The sequence below is a fragment of the Amphibalanus amphitrite genome, unplaced genomic scaffold (genome assembly GCF_019059575.1).
Source record: "Amphibalanus amphitrite isolate SeventyFive unplaced genomic scaffold, NRLGWU_Aamphi_draft 000265F_arrow, whole genome shotgun sequence".
Taxonomy (NCBI): Eukaryota; Metazoa; Arthropoda; class Thecostraca; order Balanomorpha; family Balanidae; genus Amphibalanus; species Amphibalanus amphitrite.
This window is the reverse complement of record NW_024881760.1, coordinates 125,373-139,927: the sequence shown is the minus strand read 5'-3', so window position 1 is coordinate 139,927 and position 14,555 is coordinate 125,373. Positions and strand designations below refer to the sequence as shown.

Sequence of the window (14,555 nt, the reverse complement as noted above, 5' to 3'; positions counted from 1 at the left end):
TGTTAAGGCCTAAAAAGGTGTCTATCTAATGCAGTTTTTCACGGCGAATCGAATGGTGCTATTTTTGTTCCCGTACGAGGTCTAGAACTTCCAAAAAAGGTATTTTTCAAAAATTTTGTGTATCGTGACGTCATAAAATTTTGAATAACTCCCACATTTTTGAACCGATCCTTCTAAAATTTGGTATGTAGGTGCACATAGACCACTTCTCTGACATATATTCCGGTTTTTTTCGATAGACTCAAAATTTTGGATTTTATAATGATTTTCCAAAAAAAATCAGTTTTTTGAAAAAATTTAGGCCAAAACCCAAAATTTTCAAAAAAAACGAGATAGCCATTTGATAGACAAAATAAAATTACGTATAACCTTTTTGTTACGTCTTGATTCCTTTAAAAATGAAGATGTAAGCGGCGTTTGAACTTTTGCCGTTTTTGAGGCGAAAATGGTGAACATGACGTCACTAAAACGTCAATTTCTCAAAAAATTTCCGACGGATTTCGCTCAAATTTTTAGGGAAGGTGTCAAATTGATGTAAGAAAGTTTGGCGGCGCTGCGCGCCGCCGTTTTTGAGATATCGCAAAAATTCGCGAGGGGGGGTAAAATTTACCCCCCCAGCCCCGCGCGGGTTAATTGATGCATGTTCACCCGCAGGCACTAATGAGCTCTGCCCGAGGGCGCGAGACTCACTACCGCCGGCAGTCGCCTTGCGCCACGCCCAGAGTTCTGAGACGGACCGGAGTTCGTTCCGCGTTATACGAGCCTTACAAGTTTTATGAGCCTAACGATCCACTTGGGGAGTGATGAATAACTTGGCTGCCAGACGCATGGACTAACTATACCATAGGACTGAGGACTGATCTTGGCAACGGCCGATCTGTGATTGGTGTGGACATATTCTACCGAAAAATACAGGTGATTGCTCACCCGACAGAGCCATAATTAAGGTGAACTTCTTCGAAATCATACGACCTGTTTGATTTGAATAATGTCTTGCCTTCCTCTGCACCTGATATATCAAACCACATGAGTTTTAAAATTGCACCTCTGAAGAAACCGAAATATTGAGTACAATCCTTCGCTACCGGCTAAGAACGCTGTTAACCTGTAATTTTGACCGTACAAGAGAGAGCTAATGCTTGCTATGGAAATGTTGGATGTCTCTTCATTTTGTCCAGAGGCGAAAAGGATGAGACATGGTGCATCTCAGGATATCATGCATAAGCCAAAACTACAGTCAGTTTAAGACGAATGTTGCACAGGTCAGGGGATGCCGTTGCAAGCGGAGTTTATGACACTCTGAAGCTCCGAACATATAATGAAAAAATAGAGAGCCGCCAGAGGGCAGAGAGAGAGAGAGAGAGAGAGAGAGAGAGAGAGAGAGAGAGAGAGAGAGAGAGAGAGAGAGAGAGAGAGAGAGAGAGAGAGAGAGAGAGAGAGAGAGAGAGAGAGAGAGAGAGAGAGAGAGAGAGAGAATGAGAGAGTGAGAGAGAGAGAGTGAGAGAGAGAGAAAGAAAGAGAGAAGGAGTGAGAGAGAGAGAGAGAGAGAGAGAGAGAGAGAGAGAGAGAGAGAGAGAGAGAGAGAGAGAGAGAGAGAGCTGCCAGTCCACATATGTGCCAGATGACTTTTTAAACACGTTTCGGACATGAACGATCGTTCCTGCACATGCCACTGACAGTCAAGGTCAAACGTGAAGCTCCGCAGCGATCAGCGTTCGATGTTTGAAACGTATCCAAATGTCAATAAATACATATATATATATATATATATATATATATATATATATATATATATATATATATATATATATATATATATATATTATATATATATATATATATATATATATATATATATATATATATATATATATATATATATATATTATATATATATATATATATATATATATATATATATATATATATATATATATATATATATATATATATATATATATATATATATATATATATATATATATATATATATATATATATATATATATATATGCACAATATCCATTGCACGATCATTGCAATGCAAACAACGGATTTAGTAATGCACCCCATGCCCATTGATCATTTAAACAGAACTACAAAATTCATGTTTCCATGAAACTATGAATAACAAAGCATCTGAAAACTGAAAACCACAATACTTTTCTTTTTAGTGTTCAGCTTCTTTCAAACTTTATGTGACGCTACATATATAGCGGAGGCTATTTAGGGCCTTGGCGGAGGCTTTATTCCGCTGACGATGAACGGACTCGTTCCACATAGCTGCAGTCTGCACGGGACGCGCCCGCGACTGAGCCCTGCGGTACAGCCTACGACTGCAGTGGGTATCGCCCTGCCATCTAGCGGTAGGGTTTCTCACTACATGGACACCGGCCCTGCGGTACAGCCTACCACTGCAGTGAGTATGGCCCTGCCATCTAGCGGTAAGGTTTCTCACTACGTGGGCGTGAACCCTGCAGTACAGCCTACCCACTGCAGTGAGTATCGGCCTGCCATCTATTGGTAGGGTTTCTCACTACATCGACGCGAGCCCTGCGGTACAGCCTACCACTGCAGTGAGTATCGCCCTGACATCTACCGGCGGAGTTTCCCACTACACGGACGGATAATACTCCCCCTAGAGAGGTAGCTCAGGTTGGGATTTTCAATAAAAAATCACAATTCTGAAGAATAGTGATTGTCTTATTTGAAAAGTCCTAACCTTCGGATATAATCGCAATTGAGATACCATCGTCGTTGCCAAGCTAAAGGGAGATGAGCTCATGTCATTGAAATGATTACAGGCAATATCAAAACATTTTAACCTATTGTTCATCATATTGTTATCATTCATGTTCAATAAATTTGTGTACCTAAAGCCGTCAGCCGACCTTTTAGACTCTTGTTGACCAATGACCATGCATATACAATCGCGCATGAAACCGAGTTCAAGGGCCCCAGCACCCTACAAAGCATGTCTACAGGACGGAAAGATGCGATGCTTTCCATGGAGCGGACAGAAAAGCGCTCAGTGTCGATGTTGACGCGCTGATGTGGCAAACTTCCCAGCCAGTTCTTACAATACCAGAATAAAGTCTGTAGCGTAACTCACGTCATTTGTGTGTGTGTTTTTTTTTTAATAATGTGAACACTGATGTGGAAAAAGGGAGCGAATGGCTCCTTAGCAAAATTAGCCTGGTTCATATCTACAATCAATCGGTTTTGGGTATGCATTGTGCCATTAAAATAAAGATCGTCTCACGTCTGCTTATAAAAACATTGCTCAAAAGGTATTCATTACTACGAGGCTAGCTAATAATTGGAACACCATTGTATAGTATTTTGTATAGAATTGCTAGTTAACCATGTATATTATTCAGCAATCTAATGTCAATGGTCAATAACATTGCAGAAATGTGAGTATTTTGTTTCAAATTGGTCAAATCATGGAATGATCTTTCGCTTTCAAGCATCGTCATATTCAGTTATTGAACCGGCCTTCATACGCCAGTGGTGAAAAACAAAGGATAAAATAAACTACATGTATATAAAAGATAACAAATTGGCAAACAGAACAAATAACACTAAATCAACGATGAGCATCAGCCATAGCTGTCCGTAGTGGCTCTGGTTCTTTGGCACTTTGGCACGTACTTAGGTACTGGTACGTTTTGACCTGTGGGGCAAAATGTGGCCGCTGTCACACAAACTGGCGCACTCTCCCGACCCACAGCCAATCGATTTCTAGTCATATAACACATTTGCCCTATTTAAATTGCGGAACCAACGAGCTCACAGGGTACACGCATCAATAATATATGGCAAAAACATGAAACACATTGGAAAAAATAAATAACATACGTTTCTCCCTCGTGGGCTGATCAGTTCAACGGAAATAAGGAAAACGCGAGGGAACGTAAACAATTGTGAAACGGAAGTGAGAGTGAGCGAAAATGACGTCACAAGATCGGCTCGACGCAACCAAATTAAAAACACGCCGTACCGGCGGCCACACGCCTCCTCTAAATCACTCACTCTGCAGTGATTTACCCATCACCCACACGATACACTTTCCAATCACAGAGCGCTCTCGGCACCATCGCTGCTTCCTCGCCAGCGGTAAACGTCAGTCTAGCGCCCGGCTGGCGCTCGAAGGGCGCCACTCACTCGAACCGCGCCTCCTCATCTACAGCTGTGAACGCCAGTAGTCCAGCGCCTGGTTGATGGCTCAGAGAGCCGCTCGAAACGCGCCTCCTCGTCCACAGCGTTGAACGTCATCTACCGTCCGTTTAGCCACGCGGGCCGCCCAGGCCGCCCGTGATCGCACCATCCCTTCGCCGCCGAGCACTCACGACGTCCACTCGGCGCTCGGTCGGCGCTCACTGGACGCTAACCGCACTGCTCGCGGCTGCACCTCCCCGTTGCCGCCGCGAACCTCCATCTGAAGTCCGGTCGTCCATGTTGCCGCGGCCCGCGGCCGCGCCTCCCCGTCGCCGCCGGGAAACTCACTTTTCCGTTCGGCGAGCGGGCGGCTGGCTGTGCTCGCCGTTCGCCGCCGTCTGTCGTACGAGCATCACCAGCTGGTGTACGGGTCTCTCCAGCTCTCTCCCGCCGGACACGATCCGAACCTTCCTGACCAGTCCGTCTCTGCTGGGGAGCGACTGCAGAACCCTCGCCAGGGGCCAGCCGCTACGCGGCGAGTCGGGTTCAGCCATGAGGACGACATCGCCAGGTTCCACCCCGCGCTGCTCCCTCGTCCAGCGCCGGCGTTCTTGTAGCGTCGGCAGTACCTCTGCCATCCATCTGCTCCAGAAGAGGTTAGTCAAATACTGAACCCTGCGCCATCGCTGGCGGCAGTACACATCTACAGGTAAGAATCTACCGGGGGGCGGGAGTACCCTTTTCGTCTTTTGTGTTAGTATCTGGTTTGGGGTCAGAGGTTCTACTACATCTACTTGGGTCATCTCTGGGAAAGGAATAGGACGGCTGTTGATTACCGCCTCCACTTCCACCATCACTGTCCGCAGCACTTCGTCGTCCATCTGCTCGGCGTGGGTTTTCAACACAGCGTCCAACGCTGCTCGAGCGGAGCGGATCATACGTTCCCAGATGCCGCCCATGTGGCTAGCACAGGGAGCATTCATCTGGAAGTCGACCCAGTCACAGTTGTTCTTCAGCAGTTCTCGCTGAATCTCTCCCGCGTCCATTTCGTCCAAAGCGGCTTCCATAGCTGCTTTCCCTCCGACAAAGTTCGTTCCTCTGTCACAGCGTAGAGTCCTTACAGGGCCTCGTCGTCCAACAAACCTTCTGAAAGCGTTCAGAAACGAATCTGTGGAGAGAGAGTTCACCGTCTCGATGTGTACCGCTCTTGAAGCGAGGCAGGTGAACATGACTCCCCACCTCTTCAGTTCACTGCGCCGTTCCTTCACATAGAACGGACCGAAGAGGTCCACGCCGCTGTAAGTGAATGGCTCAGACGGCACTAGACGCTCCTCAGGCAGGTCGGACATCTTCTGTCCCTGAAAGGTGCCGCGGATTCTCTTACACATCACACAGTGCAGAATGTGACGGGACACGGCGCCTCTGACGCCAACGATCCAGAATCCTGCTGAGCGGATTTCGGCGATCGTCATTCCTCGTCCGGGGTGATGAGCTCTCTTGTGGCAGTGGTCAATGACGAGGCGGGTAACGTGACCTGCTCGTGGGAGTACCATCGGGTGTAGCTGACTCGCCGGCAGGTCCGCTCTCCTGATTCTGCCGCCGACGTAGATCACTCCATTTTCATTGACGTAGGGGTCCAATCTGTGCAGTTTGCTTGTTTTCTTGATGGCCTTTGTAGCTGTTTCACCCTGCTCTGACGCCGTCATCTTCGAACTCAGCGTCCTCAGCTCCTCTGTAAACGTTTCTTCCTGCACAGCTCGTACTATCACAGTTTCGGCTTCTTCGAGTTCTGTCACAGTCAACGGGCGGTCAGGTGACGAACGCCGCCCCAGGAGTGCGTCCTTGTATCTGAGGCAGAGTGCGACTGCTCTCTTGGCTCGGTGCCAGTCTGAAAAGCGTTCAAGCCTTTCCGTCAAACTTGCAAAGCGAACCGTCTCTGACGTGGTCGTCTGAAGTGTCACGGCAGTCTGAGCCGCGCGTCTCACCTCAGGATCTTTCTGGTCCAGAGTCGTGTCAAGATCTCGTCCCGGCAGCGGGTCGGTGCTTCTGAGAAACGGAGGTCCATTCCACCACAGATCACTGCTCTCCAACTCTGCAGCACTCGCGCCCCTGGAGGCCAGATCAGCTGGGTTCAACTTTGTCTCCACGTGCAGCCACTGGTCCTTTTCGGTGTGATCCCTGATCTGCTGCACTCGGTTCCCTACAAAGACATGGAACCTTCTGGCGTCGTTCGAGATGTAGCCGAGGACCACTCGGCTGTCTGTCCAGAAGTACTCTGCCAGGTCCTCGATGTCCAGCTCTTCTCGGAGAAAGCAGCTCACCTGGACCGAGGTCAGGGCAGCAGTGAGCTCGAGTCTGGGCACCGTCACGGGTTTCGAGGGAGTGACTCGGGCCTTGCTCATCACGAGCCTGCAGCAGACCCGATCCTGCTCATCAATGAGACGCAGGTAGCTGCACTGCCCATAGCCGTGCGTACAGGCGTCTGAGAAGTGATGTAACTCTGTCCGCTTCACGAGGCCGAAGTCGCTCGTCCTGTAGCACCTTGGGATGCGCAGTGACGACAGTGCCTCGAGCTGAGAAGTCCAGTCGCCCCAGCGCGTCAGGATATCATCTGGAACGGGATCGTCCCAACCGAAACCGTCGCGGCAGAGCTCCTTCACGATCTGCTTACCCCTGAGGATGAAAGGCGAGACAAAGCCTAGGGGATCGAACACTGAGCTTACTGTGGACAAGATCCCCCTTCTCGTCGATGGCTTCTTGCAGGGTTGTACACTGAACTGCAGAACATCTGTCTCGGTGTCCCACTCGACACCCAGAGCTCGCTGGACTGGCAGACACACCGTGCCAACATCGAGACTCTGCAGCTCTGAGCAGCGGCTCTCGGGTGACACCGACTCCAGCACCTTCACGCTGTTGGAGAGCAGCTTGTGGAGGGTGAACCCGCCACGGGTACACATTTTCCGAGTTGAGTCGATCAGGTCGATGGCTTCATCTTCACTGTCAACAGAGGTCAGACCATCATCAATTTAAAAATTCTTTCTCACAAACTCGGCTGCTTCTTTTCCTTCTGCGTCTTCGTACATGTCAGCAGTCTTCCTGAGCGCGAACATGACGCACGCGGGTGATGACCTTGCTCCAAACAGGTGGGTAGTCATTCGGTACTCCTGTGGTGCCTGTTTCAGATCTCCGTTCTCCCACCACATGAACCTCAGAAAGTCCCGATCTCTTGTGTCTACTCCCACCTGGTTGAACATACCTTGTATGTCGCATGTCACGGCTACCTGGTTCTTTCGAAACCGACAGAGTATGCCGGTTAGACTGTTAGTCATGTCTGGTCCCTGGAGAAGATGGTTGTTCAGGACCTGCCCACCGAATTCCGCGCTGCAGTCAAATACGACGCGAATTTTACCGGGTTTCTTGGGGTGGTACACCCCGTGGTGCGGCAGGTACCAGACCCTTCCATTGTCCAGCCGCAGCTGACCTTCTGGGACCTTCTCTGCATGTCCGTTGGCCACGGTAGCCTCCATGAAGGTCGTGTAGTCACGTCTGAAGGCTTCGTTCCGGACCAACTTCGATTTGAGTCCTTTCAGGCGCTGCATGGCAACGGCCTTGTTGTTGGGCAGTCTCACATCTTCTTTCAGGGGGAGAGGCATCTCGAAATGCCCATCTTCCCTCTGACGAGTTCCTTCCGTCATCTTCTTGAGAAACAATCTGTCCTCCACAGACTGCGGTTTGTCCATCTTGGTATCTTTGAAGTCTTGCTCGAACAGCTGAGCCACTTGCATAGGCGTCATCTCTCGGGCAGCAGTTCTGAAAGCGAAGTGACACAGCCTTCGCTCGCCACTACCAGCGTCCACGTACTGGCAGGCAGTCATGCTTGTCCTGGAGTCAGACACCGGGCCGACAATGCCCCATCCCAGAGCACTTCTCACAGCCCAGGGGTCATCATCTTCTCCAGTGACAACATCTCTTGGCTTCACTGCCTTGGGGCAGTTTGCCCCGATGAGCAGTCCGATCTCTGCAGTTGGGTAGTGGAGAGGCAACTCGTCAGCAATGGACTGAAGATGTGGCCACATCCTAGCTGTCTTCCGTCTCGGGATGCAGGACCTGTCTGCCGGTATCGCCTCTCTTGAGAAGCACTGTGGGAGTTCGACAGTGCAGTCACCTTGTGTCGACTCCATCACCAGATCCTGGACAGCTGAGCTTGACACCACAGATGGTCCACTCACAGTCTTCAGCTCCAACGAAACTTGCTGACCTTTGGCACCCAGTGCTGCGCAGGTTGAGTCTGATACAAAACATGCATCGGACTGGGGGTCCAGGACTGCATAGACCAGGACCTTCATGTCAGGATTAGACTTGTGGTGGACATACACAGGAATGATCATGGAATGGATGCAGCCTGGACGCCCGTCTCCAGCCTCAGACGCCACGCGAAGAGATGTGGCTTCCACTCTGGGCTGACCTGCTTCGCATCCAGCTTGTCTCCTTGTTCCTTGCTGCTTGTCCTGTCCGACTGAGGTTGGAGCGGTGAAGGTCTCATCATGTAGAGCGGTTGGGTGCCTTCTTCCGCAGGTCTCACAGTTCTGCTTCTTCTGACAGGATCGCCAGATGTGACCCCGCTTCAGGCATCCTCGGCACAGACCATGCCTCATGACAGCTGCTTGTCGCTCCTTCAGCTTCATCCTGAGGAACACCTTGCACTTGTCAACTGGATGAGGGACAGGTACGGTTTCAGCAGAAGCATCCTCAGCACACACAACACAGCCATGAGTAGCAGAGCGAGGGGCGCCATCTCTTGAAGCTGCAGTCGCACCGGTTTGGAGAGCTCTGACCACCCTCCTGTCTCCACGTCCACCCTCCTTCTCATCTCGTGTGACAGGATCTTGGATAGGTCCACAGGCAACTCTGGCTTCCTTGGACAGGAATCTCACAAACTCCCAGAACCGAGGAAACCCTGCCGTCTCACCTCCAGCTGGCTCGTAGAGCCTCTGGTCTACATACCTTCTCCAGCGGTCAACAAGAGGCTTTGGTAGCTTCTTCAGCATGATGCTGTTCTCGTGCTGGTCATCCAGCACTCGCAGGTGGCCAGCTGCACTTGACGCAGCTTGGCACTGCTCCAGGAAGTCAGCAAACTCCCTTAGCCCCTTTCCATCTCCGCTTCTTATGGCAGGCCAGCTACGGATTCTGTTCTTGAGTGTTGATGCCTTCACAAACTCATTTCCATACCTGTCCATGAGCTTGGTCTTCGCCTGCTGGTAGGCATTTTCACTGCGAAGTTGAAGATATCCCATGATTGCATGCTTGGCTTCTCCTGCGGTATAGTTGCCAAGGTAGTGAAGGCGTTCAATCGGTGAGCTGGTTCTGTGCTCGATGTAAGTCTCAAAGCCCTTGAGCCAGAGGTCAAACTTGCCAATGTCACCATGGAAAACATCTGGCTCCAGTGAAGGAAGATGATTCTGCCTCACTTCCTCCCTCAGGAGGTTCACGAGATCTTCAACCACACCTGTGTTCTGGTTTGAAGCCACTCGGGATTGCTCAGTTTCTTGACTGGGTCGTACCACAGTCGCTTGTAGTTGTTGACCTTCCGCTTGCTCTGCTTCTTGGCCTCTTCTTACACCATCATTCAGTTCCATTTGGTGCATCACTTGTAGCCTTTCTGCAGCTGCATCCGGTTCAGGTCGACATCCTTCAGCACTGTTGGTGAGCTCTCTTTCAAACTTGTCAATCGCTCTTGTTCTTGCCTCACTCACAGCGAGTTCGGTCATCAGTTTGTCCTCTTCTTCTTCATACTGCATTTCAAGTTTTCTCTTGTTCAGTTCAAGTTTCTTCTTCATTAGGGCAGCTCTTGTTGCTAACTCGGCTTGTCTTGTCATTTCTTTCAGCCTTGCAGAGCTTGTAGTCGAGTCACCTGACTGATGACTTACCCTGGTCGACAGAGCTGTTCTGGTGGTCGCAAACAGGTTGGACGCACTGTCTTGTGGTTCCACATCATCAGCTGCCTCTACTTGCTGAACAGTACTCAGGAACTTGATCACTTTTGCTGAGACTGCATCATTTTCTTCAAGTTGCCTGGAGTGTCTGTCCGCATGGTAGACAGCATCTTCTGGAGGTAGTAGCAGCCGCAACCCTTCATCAGCCGCAACCAGATCTTGGCAGAGCCCTTTCCATTTGTCGTACTCACTTCTGACTTGCTCGTGACTTTCATTCTGTGATACTGCTGTGCACAACCTCTGACCTGATGCACGGACGGAACTCAGTGCACGCTTGTACAGCTTCTGCTTCACGCTGAGCTGGTACTGTGCACCCTTCTCTGTGGTCCTCCGAGCCCTGGCTCCGTCAGACGACTCGTCTTGACTGTTCTGACCATCCATCATCAGGTAGGTAGGTAGGTATCACAGCCAAGACAAAGGATTGAAGACCATGTGCTAACTACAGGCAAGTATGGAATGGGTCAACAACAGGAATCAGCTGGTCAATCATTGGTCAGCACTCGAGTTAGTCAAGGGCAGCACCATCAGTGGGCAAATACGAGTCAGTGGGTAAGTACATGGTTAATCGACTTTGCCAAACACTACTCATGGCAACAAAATCAATACAATTCATTTACTCTACATCCCACTAGGGATACGTCAAAACTGAACCGGCCTTCATACGCCAGTGGTGAAAAACAAAGGATAAAATAAACTACATGTATATAAAAGATAACAAATTGGCAAACAGAACAAATAACACTAAATCAACGATGAGCATCAGCCATAGCTGTCCGTAGTGGCTCTGGTTCTTTGGCACTTTGGCACGTACTTAGGTACTGGTACGTTTTGACCTGTGGGGCAAAATGTGGCCGCTGTCACACAAACTGGCGCACTCTCCCGACCCACAGCCAATCGATTTCTAGTCATATAACACATTTGCCCTATTTAAATTGCGGAACCAACGAGCTCACAGGGTACACGCATCAATAATATATGGCAAAAACATGAAACACATTGGAAAAAATAAATAACATACGTTTCTCCCTCGTGGGCTGATCAGTTCAACGGAAATAAGGAAAACGCGAGGGAACGTAAACAATTGTGAAACGGAAGTGAGAGTGAGCGAAAATGACGTCACAAGATCGGCTCGACGCAACCAAATTAAAAACACGCCGTACCGGCGGCCACAGTTATGTTCTTTATGATACCTTTGTTTTACAATTTATAAGCGAATGTTTTATGAGGCTCATAAGAAAGACATTTTTAGAGAAAACTTGTGAAATGATATCGATACTTCGCTCGGCTGCGAGTTTGTCTGAATGAAGACTCAAATTGCCCGTTAAATGTTGCGTCAAACACTTATTTTGTGGAAATAGGGTGCGCTAAATTGTAGTGAAAAATGATCGGCGCGGACGTAGGTTTAAAATGCAGTTAGGTAGCGTTGGTTACTGAAGGGTGTACCGTACCGTGATCGCAGTGTCCAAGAACGCTAGCGCATCTGCCAATCCAGTGTGTGGTTCATAGCGAGACAATTAGCGGGAGATCTTCATGAGGTTGAAAAAATGTTTGTGATGGTCAATGCCATATGCCCAGACTCCTAATATGTCACGATCAAGAACCAGTCGCGACCACAGTAATCACAAAGCCATCAAGACTGCGTATTATCACCAACAGGAGGACTGACGTATTATCACCAACAGACCAGTACGCTGTCACTGTTGCAGTACGAGTAATCACGATGCCACCAGGAATGGCGTATTATCAGCAACTGATAATGCGCCGTTCCTGGCGGAGGGTTGTGATTACTGCGACGGCGACTGCCTTCTTGTCTGCGTAAGGTAATAACAAATGTCTTATCTGATGTCTCTTTATCATCAGTGCACACTGGACATTATGCCTAAAACAAAGAACAGAAGCACCGTCGAATAAAGTTCGTTGCTGTGAATAAAAATGTCGAGGCAAAGCGCCCCCCCCCCCCTCCGAATGAAGAGGTGAAAATCTTAGGAGTCCGTCAAAACTATGATTCCGACGATTCTGTAAAGAAAAAGCTCAATCCAAGATAAGGCCAATTTTCAAATTAAATACTGACTGACATTTCTGCAGATTATTGATCATTTCATTATATATTTATCAATAGCACTGCAAAAACAACCATCCAACACATATTGAAAATGTGATTACTGTTCTGTAAAAACTGTGCGAGGACAAACTACAGGTCTGAAAAAAAATGTTCTAAGGCGCTACCTCCACTGAGAGAGAAACTACGCAAAGTCTGGAACATCGGTATTTCCATCGAACACGTAAGCAAAGATCGCTAAAAGATAAACAGCCCGGCTTGAGCTCAAACAAGCGGCGTCCAATATCCCGCGACTCTGCAAATCTACCGATAAATTCGGCTCTCGCAACCTTCCAAGGACAGGTCAAGGTCGGCACCGGCGTCTCGACACGCTCATTCGAGTGAGGATCACAAGACGGCTGCACTCACAAAGGTCATTGGAACGAAGCTAGAAGGTCGTTCTGTCGGCGTCCAGCCGCTCCTCGAGCCCATTCGGCTCATTCAGCTTGTTTAGGTCAGCAACAGCCCATTCATCGCATCATCCTATCCGACGGAATAGCATGCAGACAGAAGGGGCGGCCAAGTATTCTGTCTGACCAGGAAACGTCTGTCTGGGCTGCCCGTAACTGCGCTCTTTGCGGCGGTCCGAATAGTTCTCCTCAGATAGTACCTCGGGCGAGCATTAGCATACATGTTTCAGTGCATTACTGGTGCAGGGGAGCCATCGGGAGTGCGGGCCGAACCACGGTCGGAAATAATAAAAGCCAATGCTAGGGTTATAACTCATGCGTTGTAGGCAAATGATGAATATCGATAAAAATATTGCAAAGAACGCGGTTCCATACGGAAAAATAGTCACCTTACGCATTACCAGGACTTTTTCCTTGGACGCAAAGGGGCAAGAGCTGACATTTTGTCATGTTATCATAACTTTATTTAATACCTATAGCGCCCGAAAAGTTCCCTTGTTCAAAGTCACATATCGTATATCAAATGCACCATAAAGTGATTACGTCTTAATCCAATTTCTGCAGGACATTCATATACATGTGTACATACACATGGCATATAACGCATTGCTCACATGGGAATGACTCACTCAGGCTGATCACAAATACTTAACTACTTCTTAAGCACTGAAATGGATATAAGGGTTTTAAGGTTAAATGAAGACCATCGCATGCATAATATGTATTCGATGGTCTTAATTAAGCCTTTAGAACGCCATAACTTATGCCGATATGATATCCATGCATTTCAACCCGCGCCGGGCCGGTGCTCTGAGATTCCGCGCCGGGCCGGGGGGTGTCTGAACACCCCCTTCTAATTCGGCTCCTGGGCCACATAGCGACACGCGGTAAGCGGCAATCAATCGAAAGAACGTCCAAAATAAAGACGAAAACACTTCAGTCATTTTTGGGCCAGGTCAAAGGTCAGGTCAGCAGAGGTCACCAAAGGTAAAATGTTGACTATTTCAACATTTTGGAAACTGCCGACGGCTATCTCTGGAGCCGATAGAGCTACAGCGCCGCGGAAAAGCGCATTCAATAGCCCTTTTACAGACCTTTCTGAATAGTGCTCTCAGATTTGACCTCAGGTCAACGGTTTAGCCTCCAGAGGGCAAAAACTGCCAAAATAAGCGTTTTTACGAAAACCGTTTTTTCGGCAATAGCTTTTGACTCAAAAGAGCCATGACATTGCTTTTGCCAGCATCGTGTTCCTCTCGTCGAGACGCGTCGGATGAAATATAATTTGACCTTGAAAGGTCAACTTGAAAATTTGACCTCAGGTCAAGGTCATGACCTGACCGGAAAAGGTCATGTTGCATATCAGTCGATCGGCTACGTCGAGCCGAACACATCTAAGGCGTTTTCAGCGCTCTAGCACGCCTCTATCATGTTAGATTCTGTTCGTGACCTGAGATGACCTCGGGGGGACATAACGAGGGGTCACAGTTGCCATTTTCCGGTTCAGTGTGTCAATCTTACCTACATCTCGATGTTTGGGAGTGTCTAGAATAGCGTTCGTGCAAAACAGACGCTTTTCAATTTTCTCCCATTGACTTAAAATGGAGAGGCCGCAAAATTGACCTGACCTTAGGTCACCAATATCAAAATTCCGAGACAAACATTTTGTAGATAATGTTGCTCTAATCAATCGCTGAAAGTTTCAAGGCAATCGATCAATCGGTGTAGCTATGACGAGCGTTCTTATTTTTCTGAGGTGAGGTCACTTGGCGTGACCTGGTGACCTGACCTAAGGCGACCTGGGTCTGAATTTTTCACAACATGTGCGGAAAAGATGCACTAACAAGTGTGCAAAAACGGCGGCGCTCCGCGCCGCCGTTTTTGAGATATCTGCGA

General features: G+C 48.6%; 2 protein-coding genes across 3 annotated transcripts in view; both read right to left on the bottom strand.

The window, feature by feature from the left end:
- Positions 1–14,555, bottom strand: part of LOC122386862 (zwei Ig domain protein zig-8-like) — a 101,356-nt gene that overhangs the window by 50,505 nt on the left and 36,296 nt on the right. The gene's annotated exons all lie outside the window — the stretch shown is intronic.
- Positions 4,506–9,455, bottom strand: LOC122386858. The gene is made up of 5 exons (XM_043376532.1): positions 9,131–9,455; positions 8,627–8,872; positions 7,243–8,179; positions 4,998–7,158; positions 4,506–4,847 (listed from the first exon to the last, which is right to left on the bottom strand). The coding sequence occupies exons 1-5, from the start codon at positions 9,453–9,455 to the stop codon at positions 4,506–4,508; spliced, it is 4,011 nt and encodes a 1,336-aa protein (XP_043232467.1).